Source organism: Camarhynchus parvulus, chromosome 2 (genome assembly GCF_901933205.1).
Source record: "Camarhynchus parvulus chromosome 2, STF_HiC, whole genome shotgun sequence".
Lineage (NCBI taxonomy): Eukaryota > Metazoa > Chordata > Aves > Passeriformes > Thraupidae > Camarhynchus > Camarhynchus parvulus.
The window spans coordinates 37,133,726-37,155,352 of NC_044572.1; the positions used below are offsets into that span (position 1 = coordinate 37,133,726).

Sequence of the window (21,627 nt, forward strand, 5' to 3'; positions counted from 1 at the left end):
AACCAATTTTAGATAAATACACAGACCTTAATTGTAATTAATCAAGCATTACCAGGTGTCACCATTTTATTCTCTGCTCTAACATTTGTTTAGTAAGGACTTTAGATGAATGATGCTAAATTAAAACTAAATTCCTTTCCTACAAATGGAAGGTGAGAGGCTCAGGCAGCCTCTGCTGTCTAATGATGTGCTCCAGCTGTCCAAGTCACCAACAGTACTTGTCAGTGCCATGATCCATGAATTTCCAGCACATACAAATGTATCTTGGTCTTCTCCAGGCAAGAAGCATAATGTATAGCATCAACTATGATCTAGCCGTGGCAATGCTGATGCCCTTTTACAAAAGATATTATGTGTTTTTCTGCTGTAGATGTGGCTGCACCACAGCCCTAGTATGGAACATCCATGTCCACTTGGGAACTAAAGAAGCTCTTGTAAAGTCTTAGTGTGTTCAGTTCTTTTCATATTTCAATCATATTTGTTGTTGCTTGAAGTTTTCCTGCAAAACAAAGCAATATTTTTGGTAGTTTAATAAATAAAATGATTGGTTATGTCTTGCCTTGTGATCCATTAATCTGTAAGGTTAAATTTCTATCTAGTAAAGTTGACAGAAGGGAGAACTATTTATAGAGAGGAAGAGCAAAGTACAGTAATGTAAAAATTAGATGGTAATAATATGGCACAGGAAACTGGGGTTTTTTTATCCCAGGATAAAATTCAGGAAATGGAATTTTTGTCCTAGTGTTTGTTGTATTTCTAGATGGCTCTCTACCTGTGCTCAAGGTGGTATCATTTTTATACCTTCTGTGCATTGCTGACTTATTTTTACCTTGTTTTTTTCCCCAGTAGGTGGCCACACTTGCTAACTGAAACCATACACTCAGCCCCGATGGAGTGGGTTGTGTCAAAGGCATAAAAATAGGACTTGGACATGTAAGAAGAGTGCCTATTGCAGAAACAAGTAGAGCAGAAGTCCTTTTTTTTTGCCTCTCTGTGCTTTTTTCGTTTTTTTGCAGAAACGTGGGTCCCTATAAATCAATTTGAAACCTACTGACAATACATTCTTTCCTACAATTCCTCCCATTCTGGAACCAGTGTCATGTCCATTCTTTCTTATACTGAAAGTTATTTTGGACACAGAGAGTATTTGTGGAGCGGGAAGGACCTGTAATTTAAAGATGATGAATTAACAAAAACCAATTGAGCTCAATTTTAGGGAAAAAAAGATTAAAACTTTCTTTACTTCAGCATGAATTTGTCATCTCCTATGTCAAAAGTAGAATCTCTAGAGAAAACTATTTGGAAAAAGTTGAAAATTTTCCATTCCACAGCAGCACTTTTTTTCCTCAACAGTACTTGACATTTCACTAGTTTCTGACATCCAATTCCCACAACCTAATGCGTTTTTCTGTCCTGTTTAGGCTAAAACGGGAATGGAAACTGTCCAAAACCCTACATTTTACTTTCTTTATGAAGCGCGAGCAGACCATGTTCTGCAACACAGCTCTCACTCTGACTGTGGTGCTGGCACAGACAGGAGTCAATGCACTAAGTTTGTATATTCCTGGAGGTCTGTGAAGGTCAGAGAACTCCATGTAAAACACTCAGAATGTTGTGAAACGTCTGAATGATGTCAGCCATGCTGATGCACTTTGCTGTTACAGCCTGGTTGCTTTCATGGTTTTATATTCAGTTCATTTATGGATAGGAAATTACTGTTTTCTATGCACTGCACACTTTCTGTATATTATGATATGACCAAGCCAATGTAGGTACAGAGAAAATGTACACAAGTAGAGATAGGAGACAGAAAAAAAGAAAGTTATAGCAAAAAAAAAAAAAAAAAAAAAAAATTTGGGAAGTTCAAACACAATAAAGAGATTCTGCACATTCTCTAAAGTCAACTTCCACTTATTATTACACATCTAGCATTAGATTTAAATACAAAAAGCCTGAGCAGAACATTATATTAAAACTCTACAGAGAAATGCTAAAATAGATGGAATGCCACCTGGTGAAACCATGACCCACTAACATAAATTTCTTAATGTCACCCAGCAGTTTCACTTTTGGTATATGACACATGAACCACGATGAATTGTAACATGAAAACAAGACCACTGGTAGGGGCTATCTGTGTGATTTCAGAGCTTTTCTTCCACATCTTTTTGTGCAGACTACAACAGAAGAAACTTGCCTTCACCACTAGAACTCACAGAGACCTGTCAAGCCTGAAATACAGAAAAACAGTAAATACAGGAACTTGGTCATTTGATTGCTGCCACATTCTCTCATGCCTCTATTTCACACATTCACAGCGAACCCTCAGTGTTTGCTGTCCCACTCTTGTCAGCATCAACCAGCTGTGAACAATTTGGGCATTTCACAAAGCGAGAGAGATGTGCTACAGCTCTGCCTTGCACTCAGAGAGTTAAGTTAGCCAGCAGAAACCTCCTGCATGTAAAACAGGCTTCCTAACAGCAACTATATCATGTGAATAGAGTTCCTGCATCAAAAATTCTATTTAGCCTTGAACTTTAGATACATCTGCTAATCTGAAAGATTATTTCAATTTTATGAAGAATTTATTTCTATCAGAAGCATAGATAATGATCCTTACATATGGAATAGTATGGTTCTTTATTAGATAAGATTGAGTGAAACACGAAATGTCATGTATGACGTGTTAAATCTCTAAATGGAATTTAGTTCAAGTAATTCTAAAGTGTGTAAATTCTAAAGATTTGGTGTAATATTTTTCCACAAAAACTGTTCATGTATGTACTGTGTCTTACTGAGGTGGAGTTAATTTTCTTCATAGCAGCCTGAATGGTGCTGTGTTGGGCATTTGTGATTAAACTACTGTTGATAACACAGCAATACTTCAGCTACTGCTGAACAGTGCTTGCACAGGGTGAGGACTTTCTCTTTTTCCCCACTGTGTCATCAGCCCCACCTAGGGAGAAATGCTGCTGATGGTCCAGAAAGATGGGAGTGGAATACAGCCAGGACAGCCGACCCAAACTGATCAAAGGGATATTCCATCTCACACATGTTCCGCTCAGCAATAGAAAATGGAGGTGGACAAAGGAGATGTCTTCCAGGTTGGCTGCTGCTTGGAGACTCGCTGACACTGGCCTGTTTATGGGAGGTAGCCAGTGATTTCCTCTGTATTGCCTTTTTGCTTCCACTTTCCTTCATCTATTACATTGTCTTTAGCTTAGCCCACAAGTTCTCCTGCTTTTGTTCTTCCTGTTATGTTCTCTGTCTTGCTGCAGGGAGGTGAGTGAGTGAGTGAGTGAGTGAGTGAGTGAGTGAGTGAGTGAGTGAGTGAGTGAGTGAGTGAGAAGCTCTCAGGTTGACTGGATATTGTCTGCTGTTCCAATGCATGCCTGTCAGGTGTGTAGTAAAACATTTGGTTATCAGGAATCTGCTGTTTGCTCAGCAAATCCTGCAATCCAGTTGAACATATTGAGACCAGACAGAGGGTTATGGCAAATAAGCAGTGTATTAGGGCAGGATTACATGATTTAAAGGACTACTCTTACATTTAGAAACCTCACCGCTCAAAAAAGTATACTTTACTTACACAAACTTGTTTCTCTAGATCTAGTCTGTCTGGCATTCTACATCACTAGTGAATGCAAAGACTACTTTCCTTTCTTTGAAGTGACATACTGGCCTTTCACAAAGCACTTACTAAGTGATTAACTTCCACTTAATAAAGCAGAAAGGAGAAATTGTTACTCTGAGACCAAACTGGTACCAATGGAAAAGTGTATGGAAAAGAAGAACTGAGGAAGATTAAAAAAACAATCTGTTTTCACTCCATTCACTTCATTATGTACAAGTATTTATATGTCATACTAAGGGAGGGGAAAGTAGCATAACACTGACCACAGGCTTTACTAACTTGATTTTTGCTTCATTTAAATATATGGGGTTGAAATAAAAAATATATTTTGAGAATGCAACTACATCAACTTGATTATTTCCTGTGATGGAGTATCTAAACAATCTTCATTAAATCGTACCAATTACTAAATACCATTATTGATACACTTACTAAATGTCTTACCAGTTTGTTTCTTTGTTTCCTTCAAATGCCAACTCTTGTTAAAGCTGCTATACTGAAGAAACACTTGATTGTTCTGTTTCTGCTGCAACCCACTCCCAGTCTGTGGCCAACTGGCCTTTATCCTGCTCTCTCGCAAGGTCACGCTTTGTGCTATGAAGCAATCAAGACTTGTTCTGGGCTTTATCAGTAGCTGTTCAAAAAAGGCAAATTCCCGATGGCAATTCAGGTTTTCCTATGTAGTTCCTCCTTTCAACTCATCTGACTAATAGCTTTGAAACTGGTTCTTCTGTTCTTCTAAAGGATTAAACCAGGACTTGTCTGTGTGTGCAATGCCCACTCCCATCCCTGGCCCCTCAGTGGCCTCCACAGGCCGCAATGCAGTCCCTAGAGGACTGGCAGAGAACCACGGAATAGTTTGGGGTGGGAGGGACCTTAAAGATCGTCCAGTCCCAACTCCCCTGCCTTGAGCAGGGACACTTCCTACTACAGCAGGTCGCTCGGAGCCCCACCCAGCCTGGCCTTGAACACTGTCAGGGATGGGGTATCCTGAATTTCTCTGAGCAACCCATTCCAGTGCCTCACCACCCCCACCGTAAATGGAAGATGGAAGACGCGCGGGTCGCTCGCAGGGACTCTTCCCCCGGGCCCTGAGGAGAAGCGGAAGACAGGGAACACCCTACATCCGAGTGTGGCCTGGCCGCGGAGGGAGCGGCCGGCCGGGAGGGAGCGGGAACAAAAGGAGGAGGGGAAAAGGTGGGAAAGAAAGGGAGGCACGTGACGACTGGCGCGGGCGAACCGGAAGGGCACGGCGCGTGCGGGCGTGACGTGACGGCGGCGGAAGTGCGTGTTGTGTGTGTGTGAGTGTGTTTTGGTCGGGGCAGAGGCGGCGGCGGAAGTCGGCGGCGGGGCTGGGTGAGGCACGGCTGCGCCCCCGCCCCTCGCCCCCACCGAGGAGCCGCCTCCCCTCTTACCCCTCCTCCGCCCACCCTGCCCCGGCGCGCCCGCCAGCCCCGACCGACGGACGGACATCGCTGCGCCGCCGCCCCGGCTCCCCCACCCCGGCCAGGTGAGGAGGCGGTGGCGGCGCGGGGGGGTCCCGGCGGCGGCGGGACGCGCCTTGTCCGGGCTCCTGGCGGCGGCCGCTCCCCCGGCGCCGCGGGAGCGTCGTGCCGCGGTACGGGCGGCCGAGGTGGGCAGCCCGGCGTGCGGGGAGGGGACGCTGCTCTCTCCTTTCCCGGCTCAAAATGGCGCCCCCGGTTTTCCCACTTCCCCTTATTCCTGTGCCTGGAAGGGAGCCGCGGGGGAGGGGAGGTGGCGGCGGGGGTTGGAGGGGCTGGGCCCCGGAGAGCGGGGATCCTCCCCTGCGTGCGGGCGCTCCTGCAGAGAGGTATCGCTGCCTGGGGCCGGCCGGGAGGGCTGTGCCCCTCTAGGTGCTTGTGAGATATGGAAGGGGAGGCTGGGTGATGGGTCCCTCGCTTTCCCTTTCGCTTGCGTCTGGAAGAAGGACGGTGAACTAGGTGGGAAGTGAAATGCTCCCGACAATGCGTCGCCATCGGGGGGATCGCGACAGGCCTAGTGTGTGCTGGATATCTTCTGCATCGCACGGAATTGGAACTAGACACAAAGCTGGGGTAGGGTGGAGGAACAAACCTAAGCTTTTTATGCTTTAGAGGAGAGCTGAATTGCATAAGAACTATCAAAATGTTCCAAACAGGGCCATGAAAGGCTGTTCTCTCGGCATTTTTAATGATTTTTTTCCTACCTTACACCTCTTTCAGAGCTTGGGGGTGGCAATGAGAGTCTAAACTGCTAATTAAGCAGCTGAAATTAGTCAGTTTCTTTCATGTAATGTTCAGGCAAAGTAAAAATAATGGATTTTTTTATTTATTTTCAGTTTTATAGTGTCTCTTCAGAGTTACAGTCATGCTTACCTACAGATTGCATGTAGGTATTGTTCTTCCATAATGGGAAATGTCAGGAAAAGGTGGATGTTGGCTGAAGTGAGGTGGCTAGAGACAATGGTATTGTAGTCATCACTTATATTTCCTGTATGATAAACCAGTTTATCTGAAAGCAATTGGTGCCATTCATCATTCAGATGAGCTTATGAGATGGCTATTACCTTTAATTGTAGGGCTGTGATTTTTTTGCAGCAACTGTGTTGATTCACTTGTTTAACTTACAGTCTCATTATGTTTCAATATGGCTTACATATGATGATCATTTTGCTGGTTATCTCTGTCACTGTCTTGAACACTGCAGTAAGGTGCCACACTAATTCTGCTGAACCTGGAAGGAAAATTCAGTTAGTAGGAGTGGCTAATATATAAGCCTTTGTAGTTACTGCCTTTTAAAACATTCAAGAAAAGTCCAGTATGAAGAAATTTAAAGTAGATAATAGTTGCAGCCTCAGCATTGTATGCTTTGTGTCTGTTAATGCAGCATACAAAAGTTGATTAGTAAGAAACAGTGTTGTTTGCTGTGAGATATAAAAGTGGTGGAATGTTCCAGTTTTAAATTTATCGTGAATTTTTTGTGTGGCCTTTCTATTTGATAATACACTTAATCACATTAATTGTAGGAACAGTGCTCACTGTCTTAATCTCTTCAGTAGGCTGGCTTTTGTCACCAGTGTTACTTTGATACTTCTGTATTAGCTGTATTGTAGTTGAAAATAGACCAGTGCTTATGCTTACATGACTGAATTATGCCATTAAATTGAGAGTTTGTAGGTATTGGCTGAGCCTGTTGGTATTTTGTACACAGACTCAAGCATAATAAGATTTGTGTTTGATCTGTTAAAATACTTAGGACTCTTTCATAAATAAAACTCAAGACCGTCCAACAGCATACAGATTTCTCTTCTGGAGTGAGGAGAATACCCAGCATCCAGTAAATTAGTTGGTGGGATTTCCAGGAGTACTTGGCTAATAATATACTCCAGGCTTTGTGTTCTGGCACTTCAGCATGGATTTGCTCTGTCATGGGGGGAATATGCAGGAGAAGAGTGCAAGTTCCTACTTAGCAGAGTGACCTATGTATTTGTACTGCCCAAGACTGCAAAGTGGAGTTTTTATATTAAACCTGATAAAAGTAAGCAAATCTCCCTCATTTCCATCCATGTGAAGCCATCCATCTCAAAAAATTTTACAGTATTTTCTTTAGCACATTTTTATATTAGTAGGTCACTTCTGTAACTCCCATATGTATAGGTTTAAGAGCTTGTTTCAAGTCAAGCAGTTGTGTACTTGCCTTCATGTAGGTGAATGAAAATGTCTTAACCAGCTTTTCTTTCTTTACATAGTCCAAACATATTGATTACATTGCATACAAAATCAGAAGGTGAGGAGAAAAGGAGCCATATCAGTGGATTTTTTCCCAGGAAATTTTCACCAGAGCTGAGTTTGCAGTGTATGTATAGGGTACTGAGTGTACTATTCCTCCTGGGTTCTCCAGGTTTGTATTGTACTGATGAATTAAGAAATAGTAGAATGAATGTTACCTGAGACTTGGAGTGTGCATGGAGGACTGTAGCATTGAAATCTACTTCTGAGTCTTGGTAAGACACTGTTTGCTCAACTCACAGATGTGAAAAGACCAGGCCAAAACCATTCTGCAGTGGCTGTGTCAAACTGCAGTACTGCTTCTCTTCAGATTAAGCAGGTACTTCTCTTGTTTTTTATGTAAGTGTACTGCCATGTTGTGAACTTCAGCTACAGAGTTTTGGCATCATCTGTAACTACAAAAAATTATGATTTCCATATACACTGATAGAAGGTGTTAGTGACTTTTTTAATATGTCACAATCATCTGGATGTGCTCTATCAGGTTTTCAGTCTTGCATTTTCTTTTATCCTGAGCTGTTGAAAAGTGGGTGGTATGACTAATAGGATTCATTATTAATTTATTAGATGTATTGATGTGACTGTTGAATGAATGAGGTTTGCAGTATGTTTCTTAGATGGCCTTCCTGTCAGGTCCTGTGGTCTGCTATCAGCTTGAGAGCTGATTATCTTTGTACCTGATATCTGACTGTCTAGAATGATTTCAGGGGAGGGATGCTGTAGGAGTGTAAACTTTGAAGGTCTCTGATATCTACGGCTTCTGTAGCTTGGGCATCTATAAAAATCAAACTAGATGTTTTTCTTGACAACCTGTGTCAGCTGTGTAGTTTTGAAGTAGTTTTGCCAGGGGTAGTAATTACTGTTTCATGAGTGATAAAAATCTGAAATAACTACCAGCCATAAGTGGTCAGGTTAAATTGATAAATATTATGCAAGTTAAATGTTCTTTTCTTATACCTCATTTTGCTCTCAGTATGGGAAACAGCAAGCAAAAAATCAGTCATAGGGAGTAACCTGTGCAGTGGCTTGATTTCCTCACTGTGTGTCATCTAGAAGTCACTTGCTCCCAGGAGTACTAAGTCACACAGTCGTTGGATGTTGTCCTTATGTTTTTATCAATGCTGCAGTCTGGAAGAACATGGGACATATTAAGATTAAAGGGTTTTAAATTATTTCATGGTTGTCCAAACACACTGGAATGGTACAGCAAACAGATGGGGTTTTTTCCATTTTAAAACAAAAATAACTTAATTGTTTTCATTATTTTTCCAAAGGAAAAGATAAACAAATAGCTAACAGTATTCTGAACCACCTATATTTTGGTTATGCCTTGCTGCATTCTCTATTGTAGTACAGTTAGGGAGAGATGAACTGTTGTCACTGATCCATTTTTATCCAAATCACTCCACAACTTCTGAAGCATATTTCCACAGCATGGAGTGGGGAAGAGTCTTGCCTGAGAGCCAACACACTAGTAGTGCAAAATCGTTTTATGGTGTAAGGATGAAAGGTCTGATATTTTTAAAATAACTGGATCCATTCCCATATTCTGAAATACTTCACCAAAATTAGTTTAATGAATAAGAATTGTAGTATAGAATTAATGTGGTAGTTAATAAGAACAATGGTAGGATTTGCAGGGCCTTTTTTGCTTCATTCTTTCACTATGGAATACTTTCACATGTTTCTGAGAATATACAGCTAAAAGGTAATACTTGATAGATTATGTTGGACAACTGAAATGTTTAACATATGTATTTTTAGTGTGATGTAATAGTCAAATGGAGCACAAACTCAGGACAGAATGCAAAATCGTTATATTCTACCTCTAAGAAGGGAAATTATTTCGAGAGAGATGAGAAAAGGAGAAAAATGAGCAAATAAAAGTATCTCTAAGATGCTGAAAATATTTTTTAAAACCTGTATTCTGTTTACAATTGGAAATGAAGTACCTGTTTTTCAGCTGTTACATTTTTCCATAAATAATGCTAAGATTTTTGTTCTCATTTATTCCATGAATATTAGCTTGTGAGGGAGTATCTTACTGAAGGGTAGGGTTCTGCTAGACTGCTGAAACACTTTCCAGGAAAGAAGGTTCTTCAGGACTTGGGTTGAGGGAAGGGGAGAGTTAGGAAGGGGAAGGGAGGCTTAGCATCTGAGCTAGGCCTGTAGCAAACTGGAATGCTCAAGTGCCTGATCTGTGTTTGAAACAGGAAGGTGGTTAAAGAATACTGCTTGGTTTAAAATGTAGTTGCTTTATCACAAGGAATAAAGAACAGGAAGTAATTTGAAAGTATTATGTTTGCTTACTTTCTTGCAACATATGAATTAAAGCCATTTTTTGCATTAGGAGCATGTACTCTAACCTAACTCGCATCCTAGATGTTAGAAAAGCTGTGTCCCTGCAAAATGTGCTTAATTCAAATAAATGATCAGCTGGAGCAGGACAAAATTATGAGCTAATTTTGAGAGGTTTTTTGTATCTACTGTTCGGTGTGTAAAAGCATAAATATTAGGGTCAGAAGTGGTACCAGCAGAGTCTAAAGGCTTCCCTTTCTATATGAATAAGTACTGTGGGTGGGGTTATTTTAAGCAGCTGGAAAGAAGAGTAAGCAGACTAAGCAATACACTGTTCATACTTGTTCTTTCCAAAATCTCTGTTGTTAATACAGGTCTAGGACATGTGTAACTGTTGGAAATAGAAATTTATCATTGTATGGTAGTTGTCTGGTAGTTTGTGCAAAGTGGCCTGGAATTCTTACTGGTCAATTGGTTTTCATATGGAAGGCTTCACTTTTGCTTCTCTGTACAGCTGTTAATTAGAGAGGATATTAATGGTTTGCGTGTGAAGATCTGTACTTTTATGTAAGGAAATTGTGTTTGATAGGTGGGATAGAAGTGAATTGATGAGCTACACTTGCAAAGAAGCTGCTGTGGTGTTGAGTTTTCCCAAATTGCTCAGTTTTCTAGGATCCTTGAGCAGTGCTGACTTTGGAATATTGGTTAGCAATAGCATAATTATGAAAAGTTATTCCTGCTTGTCGTTTTGTTATTTTACTGCCAGTTTGAAAGTCTAAACCTGTTGTGTTATACATCAGTCCTGATTTGTTAAGAAATAACAGGAGACTGAGGTCTTGCAAAGAGCAGCATAATTGGATTTTAATGTGCTAATTTGAAGCTTTGATGGGAAGACTAGGTGTTGAAGAAGATAACAGGTTCATGTATCATAAATTCTGGCTATAGTTGACAACTTACAAATGATGGTACCTGTAGTCTGGACTGTTGAATTTGGTAAATACTAGGTGAAGTTATACATAATACATTGCATTAGTGAATGAGACTTGTCTTACTTGGTTTGTAAATCTAACGCACCCACTGTCTTTTCACAAAATAGGTTGTTACTGGCAGAAGAACCAGGATTCAGATCTCAGTGGAACTTGCTTTCAAAAGCTGTTGAAACAAAGGACTGCTTTCTAATTTGGACATGGCTAATCGAGGAGCAACAAGGCCCAACGGGCCAAATGCTGGAAATAAAATTTGCCAATTTAAACTAGTACTTTTAGGAGAGTCTGCAGTTGGCAAATCAAGTTTGGTGCTTCGTTTTGTAAAAGGACAGTTTCATGAATTTCAAGAAAGTACAATTGGAGGTGAGAAAATTACCCTATTAATTTTGTTTCATGTTATGTGTTTATATCGTCCTTGCCCTTGAAAGCCTTTAATGTAATGGCACTTCTAGAGTGGGTCATTGACAGCAAGGATCAAACCTGTGTCAGTAATTGAGAACTATAACTTTCTGAGTTAAACACAAACATCCTTTTCAAATAGAGGTAGTAAAGGTGTCTTGAACTGCATAGTTTTGAAACCTGGGCTAAATGTTACATTTTGTTTTTAAGTGGGTGTGTGGCTCTTTTAATTGTGCTGCATGTTTAATGCATGAAATAACTGCTTAGTAAGAATTATGAGCTTAGTTTCTATGAAAAAAAAAACAAACAAGCATTGCATCTTCCATAAAGCTTGTGTTTGTCACTTAGGCATTCTGACTGTTATTTTGGAGAAGTTGCTACATTTCTGGATATATTTCTGTGTTAGTAATCACAGAATTTATTGTGCTGTTTTTCCATTTTGTGACTTCAAACAAAACAGGTGCTGGCTACCAGAATTTTTTAAAAATCTGTTTAGCTTTAAACAGCTTTTATCACACTCTTCCCCTTAGCAGATTTCTTAAGTTATATTATATTTTGGAGTTGTCTGTGCTTTGAGCTGTATTCCTCCTTGGATAGATTTAAATGTATCCTAAAACTACCTAACAGCATACAGACTTTACAAAGTATGGATTTTGTGAATTGATAAATACTCTCCAGTAGCTGCTGTTGCAGCTTGCATGAGTCAGCCTGTTCCATTGTAATATTTATGTGAAGGCCTTTCTGTGGTCTGTATGTGTCCTCACACACCAACAGTTGTTGAAATGTAAAAACGCTGGAAAAGCTTACAAAATAAATGCAAGCTGAATTTCATTGCATTCTTCTTTTGCCCTATTTCTAGCTGTTACATGTGTTTAATTTTTCTATCTGTCAGCATAAATAGACAACCACATATTTTCTACTTTAGCAATCTTGCTAATGCACACTTTTGGCTTTGTGCATTTTATCGTGGCTTGAGGATAGGTGTTGGTATGAAAGTTTCTGTATGCTCTGATAAACAGCTGTGTGGTAATACAGAGAACATTCTCAAAGATGTGTTGTGAATGAACTTTCCAATATCACCAAGGTTTTTAGTTTAGAAAAACAGTTAAAATTAAGTAAAATTCATTGTTCCAGTTCAATAATATCAAAATTAATTTAACCTCTGTTTAGTTTTTTCTTGTTCTAGTGTTTGGAATAACCCAAACCCTGTTACACTGATCATAATCTAAACAGAGGTTAAAGAAGAGCCTGAGTTCAAGTTCAGATATATAAGGTTTAGTGTAATCTGTATTAACTTGTGCCTCTTCTATATCAAATAGAAACAAGGAAATGCTATATAATACAGCTGAGAGCTATTATATGCAGCAATGTTGGGATTCAGAAAAGTTTTCTGTAGAGAAAGCTGTCTAACTTTGTGGCTTGTATTTGCCTAAGGCATAATTTTCTTTGTATACAGAAGGGCCTTTTAACAAAGAGAGGCTTATGTGCATTGTGAATCTGGATAAAAACATCTGAAAGGGAGTGCAGTGAAAGGCAGACATGTTGGATGGTGGTGGTGTGGTTTTGCCACTTCAGACTAGTGTAGCAAGGCCTGTTAGTTGCTTAAGACAAAAGTATGGCTGTTAAAGATGATAGACTTTCAGATAATTAACAGATGATTAATTGTCAATTTACTATGGCCTTGGCAAGGTTGAAGAAAGTTATCTTTTTTGCAGAAATTAACTGTAATTTTCAAGTGGTTGAAATGTTACTTTTGACAAAAACAAGAGGATTGCAAAGAACAGATCTCTTATTTAATTTTCTTTCCTAGTACATACCTTCATTTATACAGTGTAGGTGCATTTTTTGTTAAGAGAATAATGTCTGTGAGAACTTGAAAATCAGCTTGCTTAACATCTTGTCTCTGCCTTGGAGAAATATAATATTGAGCTGGTTCTGGGGAGAAAGCCCTTAGTTTAGTGCAGGATGCATGGTGTTTTTCCACTCTGTTTTGGTTCTGGGCTACTTAGGGAGCTGCCAAGTGGAGCCTGTTCTACCAGTGTTTGGATATGTAGCATTTAGAGAGATTTATGTTGGTTTAACATTGGAACATCAAAGCTTTTACCTTCTCCAGCCTGCCTGCTCATCTGTGATGGATGCTAATACCCCTGAAGCAGAAGCACCTGACCACTTAAGGAGTCAGCTTCTGGTCACGGTTTAACCCCAGCCAGCAGCTAAGTACCATGCAGCTGCTGCTTACAGCTGAGACAGGGACACTTCTGTATGCTAGTTACAATGTCCTTTACAGAGCAAGATTGGCTTCATTTTGGTTTCTGTAATGAGTTGAGTGTTGGAGCAGTTTTGGAGTGATTCATACACTGATGTCTCAGAGTATGTAGGACAGGATGAAATCCCAGGTATGCAAGTGTTACGGATCAGTGTCTCTTCAGCCATTTGATTTAAATTGGTCACAGTCCATCAGTGTGCCTGGTGATCAGAGCTCCTGCTTCAGCTAAGTAGTGGGCTTTCCTTAGTTTAGTTTTTAATACGGGTTTCTATGCTGTGTGGGCACTCACCTCCATACTCCTGGTTGTACCTTAATCTGAATGGAAGAATTTTACTAGTAGTAACTGTTTGAAGGCTTGGAATGAGTTAGTATTTTCCGTAACTGGAAGACCATTATTTATGGTAATGCATTTAGCTGTAGTAGCAATGGCTGCAAGTTTTCCTGAAACTGCAGGCTGTTGAAATTGTGCTGAAATTAATTCTTGAGATCGCTTGCAAAGTCAAAAATATTGCTGCTTTGGGAACAAGAACTTACAAGAAGTTCCTCTTCCAGACCTGTTAGCTAAGGCGAAGTTGTAAGGAGCTGCAAATCAAAGTTTTAAGATGCAAATCAAGTAATACAAATATGTAGAATTGAAAATATCTGAACTGTTGGATTATAGCATGATAGGATGCTGTTATTGGTACTCTAGTATCCATCCTGCTTCAACAGACCATATCTAGAAGCTTTAAGAGAAGGCTTATGGTTACTCAGATTCACTATAATGAAAAAGGGAATTCTTTCCAATTTTTGCTTTCTTATGTCTAACTTGAGGAAAGTCAAGTTGTTTAAATAACTCCTGTGTGTTGATCAGAGTCAGACTGTCAGCATTTTGTTTGAATAGATAGTAAATAATGATTGCATCAAACCTGTTGTATTTTAATAGTAGGCTATAAATGTTTTGCATCTCTGTGAGCATAACTATATATGAATATAGAGATACAAGCAAACTTCTGGTTTCAGCACCTCTGTCTTTTTTGTAGCTGCTTTTCTAACCCAGACTGTATGTCTGGATGATACAACGGTAAAATTTGAAATTTGGGATACAGCTGGGCAAGAGCGGTACCACAGTTTAGCACCCATGTACTACAGAGGAGCACAAGCAGCTATAGTGGTATACGACATTACAAACGAGGTAAGTGCTGCAGTAGGGATGCATAAGGGGGATTTGGGAGTTACCAGTCTTGCACTGATCTTTACTGATTTTTCTTCTCACTGACTTGTGTAAATCAATTCACCATTTTGTAGAATCATAGAGTGGTTTGGATGGGAAGAAGCCTTTAAAGGTTGTCTAGTCCAACGCTCCTGCCATGGGCAGGGATGCCTTCTGCTGGACCAGATTGCTCATTTCATATGCACTGTGTAATGTCAATTTGTGTCTCTAAAATTTTCTGGCTAAAAGACTGTTTCTAGAATTGGGGTTTTGTTTGTCCTTAGTTTTTAGTTTTTTGGGTTTTTTGTTGTTGGGTTTTGGTTTGGTTTTTTGTTTGTTTGTTTTGGAGTGGTTTTTTTTTATTAAAAAGAGGGAAAAGAAGAGGAGAAATCCTCTTGTAAAAATGTTTCTAACCTACCCTTAAATCAGCTCGTGGAGTTTGAGCTGTTACTCTCATCACATTGCTGGTGGCACCTTTATTTCTGATAGTGAAGGCATTATTTTAATATTGTATTTTTGGAAATTTTGATTAAGGATTGGAAAGGTAGCACAAGCTATTGAGACCAAAACCTTAAGGTTATTAGCTTTCTTTTTATTTGAACTTGGATGAGATAAGCTTCACTAGTTTCTGATAAAATTAGACTTAAAACCCAAAACTCTCAAGAAACCAATTGAAATCATGTACCATAATGAACAGTCCTAAGTCATTAAAAAGTAATTTTGAGGCCTTTTCAATGTAGCTATTCATATACTTGAATCTTCCAGAGAAACTGAAATTCCTGTTTTCTCTCCTAACCACTTCTTTCCTTACTCTGTCTACACAAAGATCTTCCTACCTATTTACTTCAGCATTATCTCAGCTAAGCACAGTTGAGAACTAAGGTAGGAATGTTTCATTTTAAAAGCTCAGTTGGCAATTTGGAGTGTGCCTTTGGACTAAGGTAGCAGCCTTGCATTGGCATTTTGTGCTTGAAGTGTAGATAACAGAGATGGGGATAATAGGTGATTACAAAAAGATGATAAAACTCAGTTGCATCATTTATAATCATTAACAGGAGTCCTTTGCCAGAGCGAAAAATTGGGTCAAAGAACTTCAGCGACAAGCAAGTCCTAACATTGTAATAGCTTTAGCAGGAAACAAAGCTGATCTAGCTAACAAAAGAGCTGTGGATTTCCAGGTATGTACATAATTTTTGATTCATAAGAATTGCGTTTTGTTTGAATAGATAGTAACTAAACCTATGGGGAGCTTATATGCCTAGCCTAGCTAGTTATTATGGAGGTCATGCTGTTAAATATAAATGTCAACTGAGACTAATTAAATTATACATGCTACCAAAAAACCTATTTCTGTACAAGTAATACGGAGGAATAGGCTTTTTGGAATAATTAATTTGACTTTGAGGAATAATTAATTTATTTGCATATCTTTAAGGCTAATTGAGTATCTGTTCTTTGATATGACCTCTTTCTGTCTCCTACCCAAAATTACCAGTAACTAGACTTTCAGTGGATGAGATAGCAGTAACTCAGTGCAAACTGTTCTGTCTGGCTTGTCAGCCAGAGAATTTTGATTATTGTATGATGCAAAGCTGATTGATGTACCTAACTTGCTTAGGCTGTACTGTTGAAGCAGTGTTGCAATTTTAATTGAGCTTTTCATGGCATTTCTTTTGGTTTAGTGATTACAGCTGTGCTCTCACTAGTGTATTTTATCTTCTAGAAAGTTTAATCAAGTCATCAGAAAATAGCCTTTAAACTGAATTAAACTAACTGCAGGTAGTTTTGGTCTATTCATGATTGACTGAATTTGAATTAAGATGGTATTTATTAGTCAGTAATTTTGGCTTTTAATCTGTGTTTAGGGTCACTGAGATACAGCTGCATATAGTAATGAATGCTTTTGTAACTATAGAGAGTTGAATTAAAAGGTTAGCAGTGGTTTAGGTATTTTTCTGCCAGTATTTTAATTTTATACTTCTGTGACAGTTGACAGGCAGCTTTGGTGTTTTATAAAAAATTGTGGTATTTAACAAAAATTTCATACATTATGGCAGTCAAAATGTAATCACATGTAACTACCAAAGTAGACCTACTTGTACTATTCTTTGAACAATTACAGTCTTAATGTTTTCCAAATGTTAGGGGTTTTCTACTGTGGATTTGTGGGCTTGACAGGCCTTTCTCATTGCAAATCAAATATTAGACTTCTAAGTATTTGTTAATGTGTTGTTTCAGGTAGAATTACATAGATCTTAGCAGGTGTCAATTATAGAGTTGTTGATTATTATCATCAAAGGTGTTCTGTAGTTTAGCTTTTTCATGGATTTCTTATTGAATGCAAAGGCAGTTACATAATCATAAGAAGCTGGAGATTCTTAGCTGAATTGACTAATAAGAAGTGGCAGAAATAGTATGGTTTTTAAGAGCAGTGTATCAGATTAAAATTCATACTAAAAAGGGAGGTAACATGGCAAATTACTGATTACTGCTTATTTGCTGTAATTGTGAATTTATATCAGGATAATAAAACTGTTCTGATCCATCTGCCTCAGTGGTTGAAAGATTCAAGATAGTTCACAGACTGCCTTTTTCCAGGGTAATAATGGACTTGCTGACATTTGATGGCACTTTTGAAGCTTATTTGTTCTTACTATCAGAGCTAATGTTCTGCATTGGGATTATCTCTTTCATAAATATTTTCATTTATTATTTAGTTTTGTCTGAGATTTTCCCACCTGGATATTTTTAAGATTAGTAGGAATCTTTAAGATTCCACTTATAATTGTTTAACTGATTGGTGAAATTGTAACTTCTCCATAGCTGGTGTATAAATTTGTCAGATGAGTGTTTCCACAAACTGTCTTTCTTTTAAAATGCTGTAGAGATTGGTTTTTTGTAGCAATTAAAAGAACAGCATGTAATAATTGTACAAGTTTACTTCATAAGAAAAAAAAAATGTATTCTTATTTTAACTTTCAGGAAGCACAGGCTTATGCAGATGACAACAGCCTATTGTTCATGGAGACGTCTGCCAAAACATCTATGAACGTAAATGAAATATTCATGGCAATTGGTGAGTTTATGAACAAAATGAGAACTTTAAAGGGAATGGTTTTCATGAGATTCAGACCATGGCAATCTTCCTAACCTAAGATCTCTGTTTTCCATGTAAATTATTTTTGGTATTGAAGTGTTCTTAGTCCCTTTCATTTGTTTAATTTTATTTAGGCAGCTACCTGAAATCCAAAAGCTGTGCCAAAGATGGCAATATGTGCTTAAATTCAGTGTCCTTAAGTTATAAGTAAAGGATCCTGCATGTGAAAAGTAAATCTACTCATATATTTTTGACTTGACATAATTTTAGGGATTTCTGTAAAGATGCTAGCATGTAGTAGTAAGTATAAACCAAGAACTTTTGTGTTCCATTGATACCCAAAATTGTATTTAATTGTTAATAGACTTCTGAAAGTGGAGGAAAAATAATTCATTTTTAGGCTGGCTACTAATCTATTTAGTAGTTACCTTAACTATAATAATAGATGCTTTGCTAGTAGTAGTAGTAATGTTTAGCATCAAATAACTCAATCTGTTTTGTCTGTTGCACCTCTCTAACCTGCTTTTTGTGGAAAAAACATCATTGATGTTAAAATTAAATGTTTTTAAAGAGGTCTTAATCTTCTGTTTTCCAAGCCAGGAGAGCAGGAGGTAGTTTGTGGTGTCTTTCAAACTTCCAGCAGATGCAAGTTAAATTATCAGCATAGCAACACTATAACAAGTACTTGCTTCATATTAACTGTAAATTATTAAAAAAAGGGGGATAGACACTTAACTGACAGGAAAGTGTATTTTTCTCAGAAATGTTCAAGATAGGCTTGTATTTAATGATACAGAAATGCTCAGCTGTACTATTCTGGTAAAATTTCAAGATTATGTTTAATGGTGCAGGTTGTTTCCTGTTTTAAAAAATCCCCAAAATCTGATTTTTTTAAATATTTGATATATCAATAATAATTATTGACTCCATATTTTAATGAAGCCTCTAAAGTAAATTTGAGGAAAAAAGTGCCCAATTAGTAACTGTGTATTTTGTCTGCAATGTTTTTTGGCCATGTGAGAATCATCAGTGGGGTGAAATTCAGGTTTGTCAGCGCATCAGAACAAGATCTGTGCCGCAATAGACTCTGAATGGAAATTCTGATGAGGTTATAAGTATTGCATGTAATTTGGAATGGCCTGCAAAATACGGATGCAATCCTCAGGACCATGTATAAATATGATCTTAAAGTTGAGAGAAAATGAAAAATTAGAATGTTGAAAGAATTGTTGGATGCAAGCTGCAGCTGCTTCTAAATTGACTGCTTCAGCACTCTTTAAGAACTCCCAGTTAAAAAATCCCAATGCTAATTCAGTTCTAGGTACAGTTCTAGAACCCAAAACATTGCTCTGAAGACATTTTTCTTTTGGTGCATTGACCCTTTGTCATGGCTCAGCAGCTTAGTACCGTGTGGATTCTTGGGTTTTACCACAGAACTGTAGAACAGTCCAAGCTGGAGGGGATATCAGAGGATCCCTGTGGCCCACCCTTTTGCCCAGCACCCTGAGGTTATCTGGCACCACAACATGTTGATGTCTGCTCTGCAGTTTTTTGGCTGGGTTTCATTCATTTTAGAAAACGTTCTTTTAAAAACTGACAGAAGTAATTACTTTGGAGTGAAACCATTCAGCCAAACTATAGAAAAAGGGTGGTTGTTGTGCCCTGGTAAGATAGGCCCATGGAAGTCCTTTTGTGTACAACTCTGAAGTTTTCTGATGGAGGGAAATCCAGGAGAAGCTACTGCTCAGAAGGGTGACAGCTTTCACCCTTATTTTTTGTGTTAAGACCGAGGAGGAACCTTGGGGTTACAAGGGCAACAAAGAAATTGCCAGTCAATTGACTGATAAGAACTGGAGAGAAAAGACAGCTTGAAAAAAAAACAGGAGTGGCTTGATCTGGTGTTGAGGGCCATTTTATATGTTGTCTGCAAACACTTATTCTGGCTGGATATCTGGGAACTGTTTGACCCATTTCTGTCTGTGTTTTCTGCCTTTTCAATGTTTCTGTATCTTTTTGCACTAACATCCTGATCTTAAAACCTGTTCTGTGTGGGTGGATTCCCACAAGAGCTGTCATTTACTGGCATAGCACACCTGTGCAGATGCATTTTACTGCTCAAGTTACCAATGCCGTTTCGCTCCTGTAAATCATAAAGTAGCTAATCATTAAGAAGTGTCTTCGCTTCTTTTATTACCAATGCACCGAATCAAATCATATTATACAATGAGTACGCTGATATGCCTATAATGTGTTGTTCTGTTTACTTGGGTGATTTAATCTTAGTAAAATCTCAGGTTTAACTCTTACTTCCTGTTCACCTTACAGCAAAAAAATTGCCCAAGAATGAACCACAGAATGCAGGAGCCAGCTCTGCCAGAGGAAGAGGAGTAGACCTTACTGAACCCACACAACCACCCAAGAGTCAATGTTGTAGTAACTAAAAGATCAATTGCTTTAAACTGTTCTGAATATTCTTCTGCTTCCTAACTGTTAATAACCATGGAATTGGAGTACTTAACCTGGTCCAGTACAGCTTCCAAACAGCGAAGAGACTTACAATAATAGTCAAGTTCATGATACAGAGTTTTCTTTTCACCTAAAATTTTAACATGCATGTATCCACCACTGGCTGTAATGTTTCAGCAGTAGAGGAGAGATGGAGGCGGAATAAACTTCCTTCAGTTGAAAGGTTTTAAAAATCAGTTATTATTAGAGGTGTAGAAGAACTACTTTCTGTGGACCTAATTGGCCAGTTCCTGTAGCCTCAATACTGATCACTGTTATAATAAATAGAATTGGGTCTTTTCATAATTCTGAATTGTGCTTTAAAACCTCCTTAGAAACAGGGTCTAAAAATTACTTAAACTTATTTGCAGTATTGATGCAACCGGTTGTTTCTGCAGGTATCCACTGTTTAGTTATACATTCCATAGGTTAATAATTTTCTTACAAATAATACTTGCATTAACAATTTTAAGAATCCTATGCTTGCCAGAAAGTGGAGTTTTAGTTGGTACACTGTATGTAAATTATATCAACCCAGTTAGTTATCTTAATGAATTAGTGATGAATCAAGTCTAACTTCATTTCTAATCTGTTCAGAGGGTACAGACTGGTAAATTCAACTCTACAACTTAGGATATGGGGTTTCTTGTCCTCTACAAACTGTAAGAGCTCTTCAAGTAAAACCACAACAAACTCGGTGTCTGTGACTTCTTTCTTGTTTCTGATCATTGCTGGCCATTACAGTTTGTTTTTCCCCTAAGGAAAAAAAAATAGTGCACTAACGATTATGTACATCCAACTTGATTTTAAATTTGGATATTAATGTACTGTAAATAGGTACTCTGCATTGTAGTCTACATTTGTTTAATACTTTCTGTAATATTTAAGAGTTGCTTAAAGGTATACAGAATGTACAGTTACTTAAAGCTAACTTTTTTCCTCTCTAATCAAAGGGGGTTCTGAGTTCTTCCTTTATGGCTAGAACAGTAATAAATGATGCTCCTGTATCTGTAACATAAGTACTGCTGTCTGTCAGTAATGAACTTCGCAACTTTGTTTTCCAAAGTACATTTTATTTTGATCAGTCCAGTATATTGCACTAATTCTTTTAGTTATTTTCATTATATGAAATCTACAAAGTGTGTCAGAAGAGATGAATTAGTCTATTTAAATGTTGAACTGATAGAAACTTACTTGTGCAGATTTTAAATTTGCAGTAATCTGGGTTTAGCAAGAAAAATGACAGTTCACCAGTGTTTAGTTTTATATTGAGGTGCTCAGGTTTGAATAAAGTGGTTTAAAAAAATTTTGATTACTGGTTCTTATTGAGAGTTTCAGGAGGTTTTACTGCATTTGTACAGTTCCAGACAAGATGTCTGAATCACTGTATGGGTCAGCATTTAAGATGCTTACAATAAATTCATGGCACAGCTAAATATAAGCTTGTCCTATATATATTGTG

General features: G+C 38.4%; 1 protein-coding gene across 2 annotated transcripts; it reads left to right on the top strand.

Annotated features, from left to right (window-relative positions):
- Positions 1–4,905: 4,905 nt before the first annotated feature.
- RAB5A (RAB5A, member RAS oncogene family) lies at positions 4,906–21,601 on the top strand. 2 transcript variants are annotated; one of them, XM_030970956.1, is made up of 6 exons: positions 4,906–5,144; positions 10,817–11,069; positions 14,394–14,545; positions 15,619–15,741; positions 17,546–17,639; positions 19,986–21,601. In XM_030970956.1, exons 2-6 carry the CDS (start codon positions 10,907–10,909, stop codon positions 20,099–20,101), a joined length of 648 nt encoding a protein of 215 aa, XP_030826816.1. In that variant the 5' UTR covers positions 4,906–5,144; positions 10,817–10,906; the 3' UTR covers positions 20,102–21,601. The 2 variants fall into 2 exon arrangements, with proteins under 2 accessions (XP_030826816.1, XP_030826817.1); XM_030970957.1 differs by lacking the exon at positions 4,906–5,144 and adding an exon at positions 5,621–5,709.
- The last annotated feature ends 26 nt before the right edge of the window (positions 21,602–21,627 follow it).